The sequence below is a fragment of the Nicotiana tomentosiformis genome, chromosome 4 (genome assembly GCF_000390325.3).
Source record: "Nicotiana tomentosiformis chromosome 4, ASM39032v3, whole genome shotgun sequence".
NCBI classification, from domain to species: domain Eukaryota; kingdom Viridiplantae; phylum Streptophyta; class Magnoliopsida; order Solanales; family Solanaceae; genus Nicotiana; species Nicotiana tomentosiformis.
Window position 1 is genome coordinate 60,321,153 of NC_090815.1, and position 21,723 is coordinate 60,342,875.

A 21,723-nucleotide genomic window follows, 5' to 3' on the forward strand; every position below is an offset into this window, starting at 1 on the left:
CTAATAGTAGGTCCAAAGCCTCCTGGACCATAGGCATGGGACGGGTAGTGCACGCATAGGACACGGCTTATAAATGAATTAGAGCACCTTTAAGTAAACAACTTTAACATAATAATCGGGTAGCAGGAGATGATAGTCTGTGCCCGCTGAATAATATGAGCAACCCCTACCTTAAGGGAGTTACGAAGTATTATTTATGTTGCACGGGGTGATTCTTTAGGCTAAAAAACCTAGGATCCCCCCTCCTCGGTCCCCTTTTATATGTTTGTTGTTCACACTTAGTCATCAACTATAGAATAGTTGTACCTTGTAACCTCTAAAGACTTGTATTGATATAGTCTAATTATTGCCCTATTTTCTTTGCATGTGTTCATAATAGAACCTTTGAATTCCATGTCTTCCTTCACTTATATGATCGCTTAGGACAATTGTAATTCGATAATCCGCATAGTGTAAACTTCAGCCGGGACCCATAGTTATGGACCTCGAAGAGTGCCTAACACCTTGTCTTTGAGGTAACTTGAGCCCTTACCCGATATTTGGTGGCACAGATTAGTCAAATCAGAATTATTTGCAAATAGGTTCCCTAATGCACCTTTAAAATCGTTAGGGGGCGACTCTTCTTTTCTAATACCCATTTAAGAGAGTTGTCACACGTTAAAGCCTGCTTTCGTGAGAAAACGGGGCGCGACACCAGCAAAAGGGACGTCAGTACGAAATAATGTACCGAGTATGTAAGGCAACAGAATAATTGAAAGCTAAAATTGAACTGATAATATAATAATTGAAAGTAACTAGAAGTCAGAGATGATCTGAAGATATACTTACCTGCTGATACCGATTCAACTCTCTCAATATAGTAAGTAAAATAGATGTACGGCCCTATAAGGCTCGATATGTATAACTGCTCTGCCGTAGTAGGCTCGCTCATAGGCGCTCCGCCATACTAGGCTCTGTATCTTGGCCATTCTGGGCTCGCTCATAGGCGCTCGGCCATAGTAGGCTCGGTATGTAACTTACCATCTGATCAGAGGTTGCCCAATAGGGGCCTGCTAACCGATTATAGCTCGATGGTGGTGAAAATACTGTAATACATATATATATATATATATATATATATATATATATATATATATATATATATATATATACCCTTTGCTTTATTAACTGGAAGAAGTCAATACTTAACATAATATAAAGTCCCGATAAGGGAGAATATGATAACTTGTGAGATTAGGATAATGTACATAAATTCAGGAATATGAACTTCTCTTTATGTCTTGTTATCAAACACATGTGGTTACGGGATCATGCCAAAATAAAGGAAAGGTTTAGCCTTAACATACCTTAACCCTGTTGAGTCCTTAATACCTTCCAAGCAATTCTTCAAACAACTCAACAGAATCTACCATAGCATAAGGAGATTCAAAATCAGTGCTAAGTAAAGGCTAAGTCCGCAACTTAAACTAGTAGCTCGTTTATGTAAATTTGGGCAGCATCTCCCCTGTAACAAGGTCCTACTCTAATACCATATACCAACAACAACAACCAGAGTTATACAATAAGAACAACATGTAACACCCCGGAAAATTTCGAAGTACTTAGGTATAAAGCCCGGTAAAATTTGCAAAGAAAATAATGTTTCATGTTGCCGGACTAGGCTTACGTGTTGAGGATTATAGAAATTAAAGCTCTCCGCGGATCGGATTTTTTGGGTTGAACAATATACCGGAAAGTAAAGAAAAATTTTTGGCGGAAAAGCGCGTTTATGCGGTCCATTATGCGACCGCATAATCACTCTATGGGGCGTATAATAGCCGCAGAAGTGAGCAGGAGAGGGCCAAATCTGGCAGCAGCTATGCGGTCGACTATGAGACCGCATAACTGTTATGCGATGCATTATGCGACCGCATAACAGTTATGCGGACCGCATAACAGTTATGCGGACCGTATAGTGATCGCATACACAGACAGATTTTTGATCATTTTGTCAGCAATTATGCGACCGATATACGGTCCGCATAACCACTATGTGGTCGCATATGCGACTGCAAAACCGTTCCGGAACTCCATTTTTGGGTTTTTAAAACCCGACCCTACTTCGTTAAAAATACTCTTTGGGTCTTTTTTGAACTATAATCTGACATTTTAGAGTGAGAGAGAGAGCCCTAGAGTGAGAAGGTGTTCTTCAATAATTGTTCTTCAATTCTTGCTCAAGTTTTGGAAGATTAAGAAGGGAAGCTCACTAGGTCTTCATTCTAGAGGTAAGATTCTACACCCTAAACCCTAATTTCAAAATTTTCTGAAAATGGGTAATTAGCAAGATAAGTTTTGGGCGTGAGAGTTATTTATCTTACATGCATGTGTTATCAAAGGGTGTAGGAAGATTGTTGAGCTAGGAATGGTAAAGATTGGATTGTGGGATGATGGAATCCTCCATAAAAGGGCTTTGAAACATTAATGCACACCTAGTATTTGATAAAATGCTCAAACGAGCTAGAACCATAATCATCTTCCTAATTTTGGTTCCATTTGTTATATTTCTAAAATTGATTGAAGTTGCTAAGAATTCCGGAACGTTTTAGAGTTTAAGGAAGCTCAATTGAGGTATGTTGGCTAAACTCTTCTTTAAGAATTGGAATTCCCATTATCCTTGTAAGTTCCAAGATGTTGATTACAAACCGAGTATTCCGATAAGTTTTGTGATAAAGATATATGTTCAATTTGTGTTTCAAATGCTCTTATCATATTGCATTATAAATTGAGTATGTGTTTCAAACTATGGATTGTGTATCCACATGTTATAATTTCAAGTCGTGATTTATGTGAAAGTTATTATGCCAAGTTGTGTAGAGATTTGGATTTTGATACACCTCCACCCGCATATATTGGGGTGAGACGGCATGACCGCTTTGTGTAGGGATTATGGTATTGTGGGACTGCACCTCCACCCGCATATATTGGGGTGAGGCGGTACGACTACTTTGTGTATAGTTTGGTATTGTTGTGGCACCACCACTCACATATATATATATATATATATATATATATATATATATATATATATATATATATTGGGGTGAGGCGGCATAGTCGCTTTGTGTTGGTATTGGTATCGTTGATGCATTTCCACCCGCATATATTGGGGTAAGGCGGCATAGTCGCTTTGTGTTGGTATTGGTATCGTTGATGCATTTCTACCCGCATACATTAGGGTGAGGCGGCATAGCCGCTTTGTGTTGGTATTGGTATCGTTGATGCATTTCCACCTGCAAACATTGGGGTGAGGCGACATAGCCACTTGTGTAGGTTCTTGGTACTGTGGTTATACATCCACCCACACACATTGGGGTGAGGCGGCAGGCTGCTTGAATAGAGTTGTGGTATTGTACATACACCTCCACCTGCATATATCGGGTGAGGCGGCGGGGCCGCTTTGTGTGAAGATGGTTACAGAGGATCTCATCTTAAATCCTATAAATGTTATTGATAGCTCTTAATAAACTTGCTCTGGTTTAAATGGTTATCTATATTATACTATTGCCGCACCGGTTTATCATATTCATCTTGTATTTCTGAATACTTAAATTGGTATTTAGTTTTCATACTAGTACTATTCGACGGTACTAACGTCCCTTTTGTCGGGGGCGCTGCATCTTTAAATGGATGCGAGTGATTTCACAGCAGGAGATATTGATCAGTGATAGCAGTACACCTTCTTCCCAACTGACTTGGTGAGCCCCACTTTATCCCGGGGTCATGTATCTTTTGTTCTTTGTGTATTAAGTTTGAGGTATAGCCAGGGCCTTGTTGCTGGCATTATCATTGTACTCATCTTTATCTATAGAGGCTCCGTAGACATAGTGTGGGTTGTATAATGGTGCTGGGGAAGTCAAACTCGTGTGTTGTGCTTGAATTACTATTTCCACTTCAGATTATGAAAAATGTGTTTGGAATTGAGACTTCAAAATAAAGTAACTGATGGTAAGAAATTGGTATTGTAGACATGATCACTTTATTTGTTGATTAACGAAAACATATATATTCTCACTATTCATGAATGAGTTTGGGTAGAAGAAAATCTAATAAGCTTGCTCGGCCGGGTTCACATGGTTGAGTGCCGGTTGCACTCCTCGGTTTTGGGGCGTGACACAACATCAACAATAGGGTACAAAAAATTTCATTAACAAGTCATAAACATATCACGACGAGCGGCAAGGTCGGATTGAATCCCTTTAGCACCCTTCAACCCCATTATCATTCATTCTTGAACTTAGAAATATATCCAGTATAATAACTAATACCTTTTAAAGGATTTCCAACATTGTACTCAATTTCAAAGTTATCTAAAATAGCCCAACACAAGATAATATCACTGTCGACAACTTCCAAGTGCTTTATAGCAATTTTCTTTTCTAGTTACCAATTTCCTCAACAAGATTGATATGTAAACTAACATAATCATACTAAAAATATCATAGCCAACTTATGTTCCATAATTCCCATCCACTTAAAGTTCATAAGAGCAATTTTCAAATTATTCCATCAAGAACAACAACATCTCAAGCTAATCCAAGTATTATCTTGTAGTTTATGCTCCTAACAACTTAACCAACATACAAGAAAGCTTAAGCACAATTAGTAGGATGTTATGCTCACCTTAGCCAGTAGAAACAACTTGAAATTTCAGCAAAACATAGCCCACCATTATCCTCAATGACAACACAACCTCAAAGAGGTGTTGTTCTTCACTAGAACTAACTTTTGATATTGAAATATGGTGTAATCACTTTGGAATCACTTCAAACCCTTATGATATCTGTGTATAAGGGTTAGGAGGAGTGTAGGGACGAGATTGGGTCGAAAATGAGAAATAAAGGTCGTCCAAATCATTTTTAAAGTGAAGTAAGTCGACCACCGCGTAAGTGGGTCCCATTTGGAGCTGCTTGCACAGTCTTGCAAAAACGTGAATATCTCTCTACTCTAATACTATATTGATGAACAGTTTAATAATTTAGAAACTAGACTCATAGATATTCAATTTGATAGGTAGATCATCCTGTAACACCAAATACATTGGGAGAAATGATCAGCTACATTTGACCTAAATTTCAGCATATTTATGAATGTAACTTGTGATGACCTTTGCCAACTTTTCTTCCACAACTTGCTTGACTTCAAACATAATACCTGGCTATCATATGACTAAAATAACTCATAAAATAACCTCCTTGTCATGTAAAACACCCTAGTATCACCCCAAAAGTACATGTTATAACATCCCCAACTTGTCAACTTTCGACGAAACTTATCTTCTTCAATTTGTTTAGCTTCTAGGTCTTCCAACCCTCTTGGTACTTGTTATCCATGATCTTAAATATTTGTAACCTCCATGGTAACATTATTAACTTACTTTATGTACTTTCAAAGACGATCTCATTTTTGAGCTTACATTAATTGACTTACGATATACTCTCACGTATGGAAACATGGGGTGTAACAAAAGTACCATAAGGGCACGTGAAAGTCATTTTCTCCTGATCCTCTGAGCATATGACAGTCTGGTTGTACCCCGAATAACCATCAAGGAAGCAATAATACTCATGCCTAGCCAACCTGTCCAAGATTTGGTCAATGAATGGAAGTGGAAAATGGTCCTTGCGGGTTGCTTTGTTGAGCCTTCTATAGTCAATGCAGACTCTCCACCCCATCATGGTGCGAATAGAAATTAGCTCATTTTGCTTGTTTTCCACCACAGTCATCCCGCCCTTTTTAGGCACACATTGCACTGGGCTTAGCCAATTGCTGTTAGAAATAGGGAAGATAATACCTGCATCAAGCCACTTAATTACTTCCTTCGTCACAACCTCCTTCATAATAGGATTAAACCTCCTTTGTTTCTCAACACTGGGGCAGTGTCTATCTTCCAGAAAAATTTTATGCATACAGAATGATGGACTGAATTCCTTGATATCATTAATTATCCAACCAATAGCTTTTTTGTGCTCAGGAAACACTCTTAGCAGCTTTTCTTCTTGCACATTGGTTAAGCTGGTTGAAATAATCACTGGCAAAGTTTCAGAACTCCCCAAGTAGGCATAGCGCAGGTGCGCTGGAAGAGGCTTGAGATCTAGCTTTGGAGCATCTTTAACAGATGGTTTAGGAGGGGTCAGAGTAACATGTATGTCCAACTCCTCAAATCTCCCAAGCCCATGGACATACTTGCAAGCCATGTTAAGGACTTGCTCAAATTCTTCCACCATCTCATCTTCACTTTCTTCTTCATCCCCCATCAAAACTCGTTCAAGGGGGTCTGTGGGGCTCATATACGGCACCAATAAAGTCACATAACTTTTCACCACAAAAATCATGGATAACGCTTCATAGTGGGCTGGCAATTTAATTTCTTTATAAACATTGGATACCTCCACTCAATCACCCACTCTCATTGTGATCTAGCCTCCACACACATCAATAATAGCTCGACTTGTGTCTAAGAATGGACGCCCCAAAATAAATGGGACTTCCTGATTAGGCTCATAGTCTAAGATAATGAAGTCAGCAGGGAATATGAAAGAACCCACTTGGACTAACAAATCTTCAATTACCCCTTCTGAATTAGCAAGGGAGCGATCAACCAACTGTAAAATCATCATAGTTGGGCGCGGCTCACCCAACCCTAACTGCTTAAAAACAGATAGCGACATCAAATTGATGCTCTCTCCAAGATCACACAAAGCTCGCCCAACTGTGTGCTTACCAATCGAGATCTGAATAGTGAAACTGCCTGGATCCTTAAATTTTTGAGGTAGCTTGCTTTGAATTCTTGAGCTATATTCTTCAGTGAGTGCTAGTCTCGAACTCGGCCAACCTCCTTTTACTTACCACTATGTCTTTGATATATTTTGCGTATTTGGGCACTTCTTACAAGATGTCTACCAGCGGAATATTAATTTGCACCTGCTTTAAAATATCAAGAAATTTCTTATAAGCAGCATTATCCTTCACTTTCTGCAATCTTTGAGGGAACGGAGGTGGTGGCCTCAGAACTATTCGTTGAGGTTTCTTTGTCCCCATCTCTTCCACTGGCTTCTCTGACACCTTTGCATTTACTTATTCCACTTCTATGGTGGCCTATTTTTTATTAAAAATTACTTATTTTCTTTGTTTCGATGGGACTTCTTCTAACTGTCTCCCATTCCTCAATGACACAACATTAATAGACGCCTTGGGATTAGCCTCAGTGTTGCTTGGAAGAGCCCTAGCTGGTCGAGTATTTTGGGCACTAGCCTGATTATGATTATCAGTTATAATTTTCTTGAGCATCTCCTAAATATAACCCATTGGATTTGCGAACTGATCAGCTTGCGGTGGTCTATATTGCTGCTGAGGAGCTTGTGGCCTATACTAATTCTAAGCACCTTGATTTCCACCCCAAGAAACGTTTGTGTGGTTCCTCCAGCTGGGATTATAAGTGTTCCCATACTGATTTGTCTGGCCCCGATTTGCATTACCCACAAAACATATAGACTCCGAATTTGCTGGGCATAGATCACTCGTGTGGCCCTCTCCACACACTTCACAAAATAACTGAACATGTTGCACTGACTGAGCTTGTTGCTTATTAATAACCAAGGTCATCTTATTGACTTGGTTGGCTAATATGGAAAACTACACTGATAATGCAGAAACAGCGTCTAACCCGAGGACCCCTGCAGATTTTTGAACTATGTGTCCATCTCTCCTTGCCAGTCAGGATTACTTTTGGAGAATTTGTTCAATAATGCATAAATTTTATCAAAGCTTTTCTCCAACACTTGACATCCAGGTACAGCGTCCACCATAATTTGTTTCTCTAGATGTAGCCCTTCTGTGAAGTTATGAGCCAACTCTTCATTTGTCTGGTTGTGATGAGGACAATCTCTAAGCAGCCCCTTGAACCTCTCCCAAGCTGAATATAAAGACTCACCCAATTTTTGTTTAAAAACGACTATATCACTTTTGATCTTTGCAGTTTTGCCTGAAGGTAAAAGAATTAGTCGGTCCGCCTTCAACCACTGCTTTGCTTCGCCTAACTGAGAAAACAGGAACAATGTGAGCCTCACATAGTCTGGAGTGACTCCGTTAGTGATATAAGTATCACTAATCTCCAAGAAATTGAGAATGTGTTGTTGTGGATCCTCGTGTGGAAGACCCATAAACTGCCCATTTGCATGTAGCAACTGGATCATGCTCTGTTTTAGCTCAAAGTGCCCGGTGATTCTGGGCCTCACAATACTAGAGGTGATATTAGCAATGCTAGGCATCGCCACCTCCTGAATAGCCATATGTTGCTCATCTACCATGTTCATAGGTAATTGAACAAGTGTCTGAAGATTATATGTGTCCCTTGCTTCTCTCAACCTGCTTTGAAATGTTCTCTCAGGTTTTGGGTCAAAGCCTTGAAGTCTATCTTGGCTCCTGACCATTTGCATTCAATTGAAGTTCCTAAGAGTAGAGCAACCAATAAGAAACGTTAGACTTGACAAAATAAACAACTAAGGTAAAAGCTAGTAAAGTAGTCAATATTCAAGTTCCCGGCAACGCCGCCAAAAAATTATTGCTCCCAAAGGCACATGCAAGCATACGTGGTCGTACAAGTAATATAATGATAAGAAGAGTATCGAACCCATAGAGACTTGTGTTAACTACCTACTAATTTCACCAAAATTATTATTCAATCGAGTCAACAAGAGTTGAATTATGTGATTATAACTAAGCCATGAATGTCACAAGTAATTAGTTAATCAAGCAGAAAATGGTTATTGAGAATTCAATAGAAATAAACATTCCAGGGTTGTGATCGATTTACCAATCCTATTGTGTTCTAATTAACTCTCCCTTTCATACAATTCGCTCATGGTTGCTAAATAATTGAGTAATTGCTCTCGTAGCATTCTCCCGAGTTACTACTCGCCTATTCAAAATAGATTAATGCCTATTTTCCTAGGGAATCAATCTATTAAGAATGCATTAAGATTATGATATTTAATTAAGCACGGTGACTAGGTATATTCCTATCCTAACCACAAATCTCCCACCCCTCCCCCCCATAGTTAAGATCATGCCCTCTTCAATTCTTCTCTAATCTAGACGTAGCTTTCCCAAGCATAGCATAGATAGTAAATAAAACCTAACTATTGGCCAGACAACTAAGCAATTAATCACAGAATTGAAGAAACAACCATATATTAGCGAACTATAATCAATGTAAAGTCAACTTCGAAGAACAATATTCATGGCTAAATCACAACCGCAGAACTTATGGGTTTTAGCCACTTATAATAAAGTTAAACAATTTCACAAGTGTTTGAATAATTGAAAATACTGAAAGATGAAGAAAAACTGAGAATCCTTGCCCTGAGTGTTCTGTGTAATGTTCTCTCCTCCAAATAATGTCCCCCCCCCCCCAAAGAAAAATAGGTTTAGAACCCCTTTTATACATGTTGGGGACGTGTAGGGTTGAAATAATCAAGTCCCAGTCGAATTAGGACAAACTTCGCCCTTGGGCGTCACGCTTTGCGCCTTGCACGAAGCTGGACACTGAACTTCTTAGCCTGCTGTCAATGGCGTTTTGGTTGGTTCCTGGGCACCAAACTTTTTTCACTTTTGTGCTCTGCTGCCCTTGGCATTTTGGTTGGTGTCTGGCGCGAACCTGGGCACCAAACTCGTACTTCCTCCAAATTCTTCTGTTTTTACTTCAATTTGCATGCAAACTTTTCAAATCACTTCTAATTGACTCCTACATATAAAAATACCACATTATAATAAATAATTACATTACACATACTAAACCCATAAAATATGAGTCAAATGAGATGCGATATGCACATAAATATACATACTTTAGGCCGAATATCATTGGACTTGTCAGATAGTTCTCTCACGTGTTTATCTTTCCATCTTCAGATATGTTCGAGTTGTGCTTGCTGGGTACGGATTGCGACTATGTGACTAGGTGGTGCACGGTGTGGCTGGTTGGTCAAATAGCTTATACTGGATGAGATGAGATGAGATAAGATCATTGGACCTAGAATTAGTGCGATTGGACTTGGATAATGTATGTCTGGACAAGAATGTTGTTGATCAGCTTAGAGCTGGGGGTTGGTTCTTGTCGGGAGAGAGAACTCCATGGCTTATTGCTTAGGTGAGTGGTTATGAGTTTCCACACGTTTCTTGCATCATTAGCAGTGTTGTGAAGGTTTAGAATAAGGTTTTATTTGATATGAGGTTATTTACCGGTACCAAATTTGGTAATGGGCAGCTATTGTGGTCGGAGATGTTGCTATGGGCATATGAACGATAGGTTACGTTGTGTTGCTATACCTTGTAAATGTATAGAATCGAGTCTTAGGAGGAGTCCTGGATATTGAAATTTAGTTCTAAGGCTTATTAATTAAGGTTGAAGGAATAATCTTCAGTCGAGATAGTGTTGACGGGATTACGTGGATTGAGGTGACGTGGGATCACCCCTGGGTATGTGCATGATGAGTTTATTCAGTGATTTGTTGGCTCTAGAGCGACTCTTGGTGCATTCGAGGACGGACATTTGTTTAAGAGGGGGAGAATGTAACAACCCGACTGGTCGTTGTGAGCTTTAGCGTTCCGTTCGGTATTTTGAGATATTGAGTAGCTTTATATGATGTATCATGAATTGCGTGTATGGTTGTTTTGGAGTTCGAGAGGTTCAGAGTTTATTTGGAAAAGAAATTCTCAATTTGGACGTTTTAAGTTGGAAGAGTTGACCGAGATTTGATTTTTGTGAAAACGACCCCGGAACAGTATTTTGATGGTTCCATTAGGTTCATATGGTGATTTTGGATTTAGCATATGCCTAGAATCAGCTTCAGAGGTTCCTAGGTTGATTTCGATCGTTTTGCCGAAAGTTAGCAATTTGGAGGTTTAAAATTTTTCTAAGTTTAACCATGGGTTGACTTTATGGCCATCGGATTCAGATATTGGTTTTGGGACTTGAAATAGGTACGTTTCTTCATTTGGAATTTGTGTGCAAAGTTTGGTATCATTCTGAGCTGGTTTGGTAGGAATCAGACGCTTGGTTGTGATTTTAGAAGTTCTTGAGTTTCAATGCGATTTTTATGTGTTTTGGTGTTCAATTCATGGTTTCGGATATTATTTTGGTGTTTTAAGCTCGCGGGCGAGTTCATATGATATTTATAGACTTGTGTGGATGTTTAGTGTGAAGCCCCGGGGGTTCGGGTGAGTTTCGAACACGTTTCGGAGTGATTTGAGTGAGTTTCACATTTGCTGGTTTTGGGCTGATGCTGCAGGTCTCGCAAATGCAAGATCATGTTCGCATTTGCGAGGTTGGCTGGTGCTGGGGTGTTCTATTTTGCAAACATTTTGATCGCATTTGTGATGGGGCTATTGGGCAGGGGTGACCGCAATTGCAGGGGTCGTTTTGCGAAGGGGCTTGTCTTCACATTTACGAAGATTGTGTCACTTTTGCAACATTCCCTAGGCTACTGAGGCGTCGCTTTTGCGATGCTTTTGTCGCATTTGCGTACCCCTGGTTGCAAATGCGACATCTGCATTTGGTTTAAAGGGTGGGATTTCGGGACTTAGTTTTATTTTATCACATTTTGATCCCTAGACTCGATGGGAGGCGATCTTAGGAGGGAACTACAATGCTATTGGGTAAGTGATTTTGCAATTTTGATATTATAACATGATTATTTATGAATTTTAACATATAATCCATGAGATTTGAAGAGAATTTTTGGGGAGTTTTGACTATGTGTTGAAAAATAAAAATTTGGGATTTGAGAATCGATTTGGATTCGGATTTGAAAACCAAACACATATTTGGACTCATGGGGTTATGAATAATCAAGATCTACCCTTCGACTCGAATTTTGACCGAGCGGGTCTGGGATTGACTTTTATTGAATTTTTGGGAAAAGTGTAAAGATCTTAACTTTATTAATTAAAATTAATTTCTCTCGCAATGCTTGATATTATTAAGTTATTTTGGCTAGATTTGAGCCGAGCGGAGGTGAATTTTAAAGGAAAAGCATTTTTGGAGTACTGATTGGGGGCTTTTGAGGTAAGTATCTTGCCTAATCTTGTGTGAGAAAAATTACCCCTTAGGAATTTGGCTTAATTGCTTATTTGCAATATGTTTGAACGACGTGTACACGAGGTGACGAGTGTGTACACGATCGTATGTATGATTTATGATCGGATGTGACCCGAGGTTGTTCTTATTGCCTTGTTTGGATTGAGAGATCTCTGCATTACGCGTATTAACTTGGTTGATTACTTGAGCTTATCTTCCATGCTAGAGATCATGTTTTGGTTTTATATTTTCTTAATTGGCCAAGTTGGGCGTTTGTGAGATTGTTGCTATTTGGGTTAGCCGAATTCATGTTTATATGTTGAACACCCATTCACATTCCCTTATTGATTTTTCCTTGTGCACTTCATTGGCAGATTGTGAGTTTTTGTCTTAATGACAATTGTGGCATATTGTGTTATTATGATTATGGCACATGTAGACTTGTTGGGCGGATTGTTCGAGTATTTGCACGGAGTTTCTGTCGTGCTATTGTTATTGTTGATATTGCACATATGGCGAGACAAGACGGGTTATATCGGATGTAGTAAGACAAGGTGGGATAATTGTTAATACAGGTGTGGCGAGACAAGGAAGGCATTTACTTTATTGTTGCGCACGCGGTGAGATAAGGATGGTATTGTAGGATGTTGTATGATTGCATGGGGTCGTTGTATTGATTATGTTTGTGTGGTGGTGAAAAGGGGGTATTCTCGATTGTGCTTATAACTTCTTTATGTGTGACATGAATTTTTACGTGCTTCTATGTGTGGTTTCTAACCTGCCAATCTATGTTTCTGTTGTTACTTGATGATTTGATTGTCAAAATAGATTTACCTATGTGGAGTAGATATCTCATATTCTATTGAGTTGTTGGAAGCGTAACGGATTGAAATAAAAAGAAAGTTGTTATCATCTATTACTTTATTTGATTCTTGATAAATTCCTCTTGAACATGTTATTGGTAACTGATACGGGTATGATACACATTGTGGCACGAGGTCTTTGTCATGCGGGTATGGTATATGTTGTGGCACGGGGTCTTTGTCGTGCGAAGTTGATTGATAACGTGGGTACGAGGTACCCTATGTGTGCGATTCTATTAAATGACTTGTTGTTGGAACTGAGTCTTTACTTGTATTAAGTTGTTATCGCCTATTTTGACGAGTTTACATTAATTGCCTTATTTATACTTTATGTTGTTAGCTATTGATATATTGCACAGGTTTTGTCTAATGAGTGTCTTGACTACTCCACCGAGGTTAGTCTTGATACTTATTGGGTACCGATTGTTGTGTACTCATACTACGCTTTTGCACATTCTTTGTGCAAAATCCAGGTTCTTCGGATCGGGTTGATCGTTAGGTGACGTACGAGCACCAGTTGGAGACTTCAAGGTATCCATGTTGTCCCATTCGCAGGCCTCAAAATCACAATCTTTACTTTATTCTCTACTGTTTATGTATTCCAAACAATATTGTCCTATTCGAGACTTGTTATGTATTCATGAAGAGCTTATGACTCAGTATTACCGGGTTTTGAGAAATTGCTTATTGTATCCACATTTGGCAGTTTTAATATATTTCTCAGTTTTTATTAAGTTAATAGTTGTTGTAATCTGATTAACATCGTTATGTGATAGGCTTACCTAGTCTTAGAAACTAGGTGTCATCACGACCCCTACGGTGAAATTTTGGATCGTGACAAGATGTGTGTTCAAATTCTGATGTTTTAATCTTAATTAAGATGTTCAAATGTATATTCAGAATCAGTGTCTTAATCTTTAAAAAAAACAAATGAGGTCATTTTACCACTGCGATATCCATCATAGTGTTTTCACTAGCATGCAAAATTCTTAGTTACTTAAAAAAATTAAACATTTTCAAATTTAATTCTAAAAGATGCATTTGTTATACAAAAATTAAGCTAAGTTCAACGCATAGTACTGTAAAAGTAATTCAAGTAAAGCTCAAGATCAGATCGAAACTCGTTTAATACGAGTCATACTCAAATGTTGTTTCACATTTACAATACATGCATGCATAGGACATAGGGACATGCTTAAATCATCAAAAGGAATAGAGGCCAGACTTCCATTTGTTCAATATTATCACCTTCCGGTTCAAGTGCTGCCTGTTCCGATGAGGCTGAAAGGTACGATAAGGGTCGAGTATCTTGGTTTCATGAGTGATCTCTCCTACCTGTATACCAAGCTTATCAACGGAGACAAGACATAGCTAGCTAGAGAGGAAGGAAACAAAAGCGCAGCTTTTTAAAATTAAAACTGAGTATACAAAAGGTTTGTGTGCCATATCCTCAGAGTTATGTTCTGGAAGGTCGGGGTGGTAGCTCATTTTCAAATCTCAGCGTCTTTCTTTGCTTGTTCTCAGCAGTTCTTCCCTCGAGCTAGTTAATTGAATGGACTAGGTCAGCCACGGCCATCTACTGACAGGGTTGTCAAGAGATAGGCCTTCCGAGGTGCTTGCACGAATAATATGAGTCTTAACTGATGTGCGAAAACAGTTCACATCTTCCACTCCTAAACGGGTTTTATATTTTAATTTTATTAATTTTATTTTTTGCTGCTATTTTATATTTTGTTGTTAAGACGTATAGATTTTTACATCTAGCTGTAAATATTTTACTTTCTGATGTTAATTCTATTCCTGACATTTTCCAGTATAATACTAATGATTTATCTATATTCCTATCATTTATTGCTATTGAATAATTGGCACTTATTATGAATTTGAATTTTTGATATATGAGATTTTCTTTTATTGCACTTATTATGCTTTTCATCCTTATCTACATCTCCTGTATTTATTTCTACATTTTTTATTTTTTCTATATTTTCTAAGAGTTCTGTATACGTTTCACTTATTTCACTTGATTCTGACTTTTAGTCATTTATATTGTTATCTATTTCTTCAATTCTATCTATTTCATCAATTCTGGGAATTTCTTCTGGTTGTAATATTTGTTTAAATTTATTTATCTCATCTGTTAATTCTATTTCTTTATTTTTCTCTCTTTGCTTGTTTTCATATAGTGCTTTTAACATGTTTAATTCTTTTTCTAATGCTATAATTTTTGTGTTTTTAGTTTCTTCTAATTGTTGTATTTCCCAGTTTGCTTGATTTTTAATAATTTCTATTTCTTTTTTCTTATCAATTTCTTCATTTTCTTTACTTATTCTCGTCATAGCTGTTAAGCTATCTTCTAATCTTGCTGTTTCTTTTTCTATCATTAGGTATAATTGGTCTCTTATCTTTTTATATCTTCTGCCTAAATTTGAAAATATTATTTTTATTTTCAATCCATCTTGATTTTCATATGTTTTTTCGTCTATGGCAAATTCTTCTTTGTTCATTTTTAATCTATAGCTCTGATACCATTTTTAGTATCCTTTCTATTTTTATTTAATTTCATTTATAATTTAGTCAAATGTAAAAGCTTTTTCATAATATTCTCTTTGTAGTGGAATTAGTCTAATTATTTCTTTTAAGCTTTCTAATATATATTCTATATATTCTATATCTTGGGTTCTTTGATATTCTTCTATATTAGTTTTTACTAGATTTGTTAGTAATTTTATACTGTCGGTAGTTTGTTTCACGAATGATCTAGCTGTACAATTGTAGTGTTGCTGATTTGCAACCAGACAAGATCAGTAGAGAAGGAGAGAGTAGGGGTGGAAAGAATAAAAAGGACAGGAAAAAGAAGGCTGGCAGATAGAAGAAGTCAAGGCTGAGACTAGGACAAAAGTACATCAACCGTATCAAGTACCAAGTAGAAGAAAAAAATTAGAGCAGGATTATACCTTGGCAGAAGATTTTGTCCTCTGTTAGTTCTTTCACCTCTTTCATTAGTTCGTTCAGTTCTTTCACCTCTTTCATTAGTTCGTTTGCAAGAGGCACTGAACTAGTCCCATGTTGGCTGAGCACATATATACAGATTGAAGATCCTCGACAGAAAAAAGAATGAGAAAAGGCATAGAGGAAATGTGAAGAAGAGAATTCGCAGCAGCAGCAGCAGAAACTGAGTTCGCGGAACCAATAGAACAAGAAGTGGTAAGACACATTCAAAAAGTACCTTTGACGATTTAGAAAAAGGGGTAAATTAAAGTTTTCAGGAGAAAAGAAACAAATTACGAGAGCGCTCCACTGTGAAATATAAATACATTAATTTTAGTATGAAGCTTCATTTCTTATGTGTCTTAACTCAAATTTCAAAGTGAGATGGTTTTTGTTCTTTCTTCTTTTTTTTCCTTCATCATAATACAGAAAAAGCGAATGAAAAATCAAGAAAACATCCAGCAGAGAAATAACACATGCAGAAGATGGGATATGCAGATCTGAGTACTAATAACCCACCAGAACCATGGTATGCATTAGCAGATAGATAGAAGGGACCAAAACTAACTGTATCGTTACATGCATTCTGACCTTGTGCTTGGCTTTTAGTCCACTTGTATGAACCATCTTTTTTTTGCTAAAGTTTCTTTTATAAGTTATCTGAAAAAGGAAAGGAACTAACTGCACCCAAAAGAGGTAAATATAGTTAGAGAAACCAAGTTAAGCAGCAATAAAGAGAAGCTAAGAGTTGTATTATACTCTATACCTTTTCTACACTCTAGTATTTTACGAGGACTGGCCTTATTTTCCCAACTTAAAGTTTGCTAAGCGCTCCGAATACGTCTCACTGATGAAGTCCTTATCTGGAAATCTTTTCTGCTCTGAAGCAGTTCAAGGCACTTTGATATTCTGACTCTAAATCTCAGATTTGGGAATTGCAATCATAATCAGGAATAATCAAAGATTCAATACAGATGGTTTCTTAATCAGACAAGGGCTCCCTCACCATAAGATTTATTTTCAGCTGAAGGAATTCAAGTACATCTTCTCTCCCTTCCTTGAGAAGTAACTGTCTTAATTTTTCAAATGTCATCCTACCAGGACGCATTCCTTTCTCTATCATCTCTTCCATCAACACACAGGCCTTAGAAACATCAGCATTGTCGCACAGCCCATTAATAAATGCAGAAAAGGTGTGCATGCCTGGAACAAATTGCTTGCGTTTCATATATTTCCACACTTTATGAGCCATCTTCAGCTCATTCCTCTCGCAAAACATCTTAATCATCATAGTGTACGTGTCTGCATCAGGATCGAAAATTTTGAGCATCCTACGGAAAACCTTAAAAGCATCATCAGTCTCACCTCGAGCAATCAAGCCACTCAGAATGATATTGCAAGTCCTTGCGTTCGGGGTCACCCCCTTCAATTGCATGTCATTTAGAACCCTATAGATATTTTTGAATTTATTTACCTTACAGAAAGCACTAATTAGAGAATTATATACTGCTACATCAGCCTCAACTCCATTTTTTTCCATCTCAAGGAATGTATCTATCGCATCTTCAATCCGATTTTCCAGCCCATATGTATGAACTAAAACACTATAAATGAAAGATGTTGGCCTGCAACCGCTGAACTCCATCTCCTTGACAATTTCAACGGCCTTGTCGACCCTACCAGCCTTGCAAAGGATGTCAACCATGATCCCATAAGTCACAATATCAGCATTACAGCCCACCTCAATCATTTCCCTGTAAACTTCCCTTGCCTTAGGCAGATTGGGAGCCCTTCCCCACCCCTCAATCAATATGCTATAAGTTTTTGTATCAGGAACAAATTCATGTTTCTTACTATCGAAAATCTCCTGAGCTTTTCGCACATTTTTTGATTTACATAGAGCACTCAATAAGCCATTAAAAGCGGCCAGGTTAGAGGGCACATCGAACTTGTTCATGATATTGAAAGTGTAAACAGCTTCCTCTACTTTTTGCGCCCTAGCATATTTTCTCATGATTATGCAAAAAGTCTCAATATTAAGCATTCCCTTGGTTTTCATCTTATTTACAAGATCCCACATAATCTGATATTGCCTTATCTTGGCAAGAGATTCAATCATGATGTGGTAGGATCTCGTGCTATGTTCATAATTATGTTGCTTCCCAGCCCATTCAAATAAACGATACGCAAGCATTCCAGCATTCTCAAATCTCTTAAGGGCATCGTCAAGCATCTCTGATGAAATCCTAATCCCACTTTGGTCAAGCTCTGTGTCAAGGCCCAATTTTGGACAAGACATCATAATTTTACAAAGCCTATTCAGCGGATCGAGTTTGTCTTCCATTGATTCTTTAGAACTATACATTCGGGTAACAATCACCTTTCTACCCCACAATTTCTGATGAAGTTGGCGTAGCATGGTCCTCCTGTGAAAAGCAGATCACACTTTTACAGTATCTGGAAAAGTAGAAAGCAATGAGTAACTCATCTGATCTTTTGGGTTATTGGTATGTGAAAGTGTAACATCATTCTTTTGTTCACTTTCAGATCGAAGTAATACAATCAAGCCAATGATCTTCACACATGTCAAGAGAAGAAGAATAGAATTTCAACTATTTACAACTCAAATATGGACTACCTATTCGACTTAGGTATTTCTACGAGCAACGGGCAGTAGCAAACACCAGAAACTGTAATAATCCTTTTTTCCTCATTTGGCGCAGACTTGAGGGGAATGCTTACATTTAGAAAAGAAAAGAAAAATGTAAGTATTCCGCATAAGTGAGTAAGATTAGGCGATACTTCCTGGTACATGAAGGAGCATGCCATGCTCGAAAATCAAGTGAATATTCTTTAAAGGAATAAAATAAAAACAGTTTCTCACATCACTAAATACCCGGATTCCATACCAAAAACCTTCACCTTAATCTCAACAACTTGACTCTCTAGCTTATGATTTACAACATGTAAATTCAAGAAAACCCATTGAGACAACAGAAAGATCTATCAAATTTCCTTTCAAAGGACTCATCAAATCAAATTTCACAGAACAAAAGAATTCCTTCAAATTACAAAAACGGGTTGCAAGAACTGAATCAAAATTCATGTAAACCATATGGATAAATGTAGATACACACATGAATGCAACTTACCCATCAATTTCGCCGGAGAAAGAGGAAGCTAGGAGTTCGCCAGAGGAAGATGCAGGTAGGCTAAACTATACCCTAAGCTTAAATTTTCATAATTTGAATATCCAATAACCGTTAAAATAAAATAAAAATCCCTAAACATTTACAAAATGAGCAGGCGACCAGTGATTTCTACAGTGATAAAGAAGTTTGGCAAGGTCTAAAACTTGATTTCTATGTCGACCCACCAAAAAAAAAAAAATCAAATACCCACATCCCCCACTGCCGTAGGTATCTAGAAAAAAGTTATGCTGTAATAAATTGAAATACTAAAGAACCTCAAAAGGGGTTATCATTGTAAAAAGAGAACAAACATTCCAAGGTGAAAGAAAATATGGGCGAACGAATGAGTTCAACTGAAGTGGGGTGGACAGGGGAGTGAAAGAAAAAGGAAAAGATAGAAGAAAAAGATGAAACAAACTGGTGGGAGAAGGGCTTACGTGTCTCATAGCGTTGCCCATGAATCTCCTGTCAATAAATATAAATTTACTAAAATAATATACTCCCTTTGTTATAAAATATTAAATTATAATGGATGTTAAAAACCACTAAAAGAGAAATACTCACTACTCTTCTTCATTATCTTCATAACTTTCACTACTCTAATACTTATGGAGTTATGATTGTAACTCTCATACATCCATAACCTCGCCATGATATTCCTCCATGATCTCAAATGTTTAATGTCATGTTTATGGCTTTTTTTGTATACTTCTATATAATACTATAAATAAAGGATGAGAAGTGATATTGTAGAGACTTAGAAAAATATTTGATGAAATAAGAAAATTCTCTCTTTCTCCTTTATATCTCTTGTCTATTTTTTTATTTTATATTGTTATTTTTAACTTAGTTTTTTAACACGTTATCGGCACGAGTCAGGTTGTTGCCTTCAAATTGAATTTGATTTTCTCCTTAAGGTTGAACCGTTTGATGGTGCGGCTAATTGAAGTAAATCCGGTGATATATTCCAATATTACTTTATCCCCTTTTTGGTTTGCTAACTCTTTCTAAAAAAAATTCTTTGGAATAAGGTGCATGTGTTTAAAGTTATGCATTTTTATGTGAAATCTGCTTTAAGTTTTATTTGTAATTATAATCACTTCTATCTAATCATACAAAGCAGAGTGATCACTTCTCATATATAAAGCAGAATCCATTTATAATATTTGGTTGATGCCTTGATGGTTCTAATTTATCAAACAGATAGTGACCACACTTACCAGACTAATATGTTTAAAGAATGTATAATTGTTTAACTTTTCTCTTTTTACATGGCTCTCAGCCCAATAAAATTTTATATATTGCCTACATTTTTTGTTCTTAACCTTCTCTAAGCATTCGTTCCAGAATGTTTAATTATTTGCAAAGAAATTTGTTAATACAGTAGTTAATTCTAGTAGTTCACAAAAGATATTGCTAATATAGAGCTTAATAGCTATTGAAACAAGTTAACCAGTAACACTTAAGTCCAATTACAAAGTATTTTGTTACTTTTAGTTTGATGTAACATTCAGTGTGATGATTAGTGTTTATTGAAATTTATTTTCTAAATTGTTTTAAACGGTCAGAAATTTTTTTTACCCATTCTAATATTTTATTTAAGATTACTTGCCTTCCTAGCTTGAATGCAATGTCTATTACATACTTTCTTGTTCTGACATATATATCTCTTTTAATTATGTTATAACCTATTCATCTGCATTAATCTTTTTACTGCTTGTGAAGGAAAAAAGGAAAGAGTTTGATATCTTTCACGGGCCACGAATGAAGATAACATTTGGCTTTGAATGCTTTTATCAGTATTTTGTTACTAATGAAAATAGGTTTTCACCATATTAAGAGATCCAAATTAGAGAAAAAAAGTAACCTAATTTGACTCCACATTTAGTTCAAAATACTAAACTAGAGTTGACCCGTATGTGCTTATTATGTCAATATATTACATCTGTTCACTTTGGCACTATATTACTTGGGTTTTATGAATAATCATAAAGTGATAATATTTCTTAAGATAAAACCTAAGTCTTATTGTGCTTTGGCCTATTATGCCATTGATTAAGAAAAAAACGTATAACATGATTTTAATTGAGGGTAAGACGGTGGGTTCAAGTCCCAGCGCACCATGAGGGTAAAATATCGGGTTCAAATCCTGGTACATCATGATGATAAGAGTTGGGTTTGAGTCCCAACTCATTATGGCCTAACATGCCTTTATATGGGTAAGACATTGGGTATGAGTCTCAATGCACCACATTGATGATATAATGATGACTAAAGAAAAATAATGTATTTTTCATGAAAAAGCATGAAGCTTGTCCCACTTGATATGCTTCATTCAGTGAAGCGAGTGTGTTAACAGTATATGATAAGTCTGAAAGAAAACAAAGTAATTTTTCATGATTGTATGAATGTACGAGGGCATGGCAAGGGACGGAATAATAATTGTCATCTCTATGGTAACTATAAAAGGAGAACAATAAGGGTTCTCGAAGTAATCCTTCAAAGGGTGAAGAAAATATTTACCATCAAATTGGTATGAAAAATTTATAAAGCACGTCGCGAT

At 37.1% G+C, this 21,723-nt stretch overlaps 1 protein-coding gene and 1 non-coding gene across 4 annotated transcripts; one reads left to right on the forward strand and one right to left on the reverse strand.

The window, feature by feature from the left end:
• The first annotated feature begins 7,902 nt into the window (after window positions 1-7,902).
• On the forward strand, window positions 7,903-8,009 carry LOC117280192 (small nucleolar RNA R71). The gene has a single exon (XR_004510678.1). It is a non-coding gene; the product is annotated as a small nucleolar RNA R71 (small nucleolar RNA).
• Window positions 8,010-16,281: 8,272 nt separating this feature from the next.
• LOC104110779 (pentatricopeptide repeat-containing protein At1g77360, mitochondrial) lies at window positions 16,282-19,600 on the reverse strand. 3 transcript variants are annotated; one of them, XR_001972157.3, is made up of 3 exons: window positions 19,122-19,600; window positions 16,736-18,395; window positions 16,282-16,650 (listed from the first exon to the last, which is right to left on the reverse strand). XR_001972157.3 is itself a non-coding variant. In XM_018775821.3 (2 exons), the coding sequence occupies exon 2, from the start codon at window positions 18,386-18,388 to the stop codon at window positions 16,952-16,954; it is 1,437 nt and encodes a 478-aa protein (XP_018631337.1). In that variant the 5' UTR covers window positions 18,389-18,426; window positions 19,122-19,599; the 3' UTR covers window positions 16,282-16,951. The 3 variants fall into 3 exon arrangements, 1 of the variants encoding a protein (XP_018631337.1); XR_001972156.3 differs by having other exon boundaries at window positions 16,736-18,426; XM_018775821.3 differs by having other exon boundaries at window positions 16,282-18,426; window positions 19,122-19,599.
• Between the last annotated feature and the right edge of the window lie 2,123 nt (window positions 19,601-21,723).

Excerpts from the sequence above, each read along its gene's own strand:
- LOC104110779 (XM_018775821.3), bottom strand. The coding sequence starts at position 18,388 with ATGCTACGCCAACTTCATCAGAAATTGTGGGGTAGAAAGGTGATTGTT.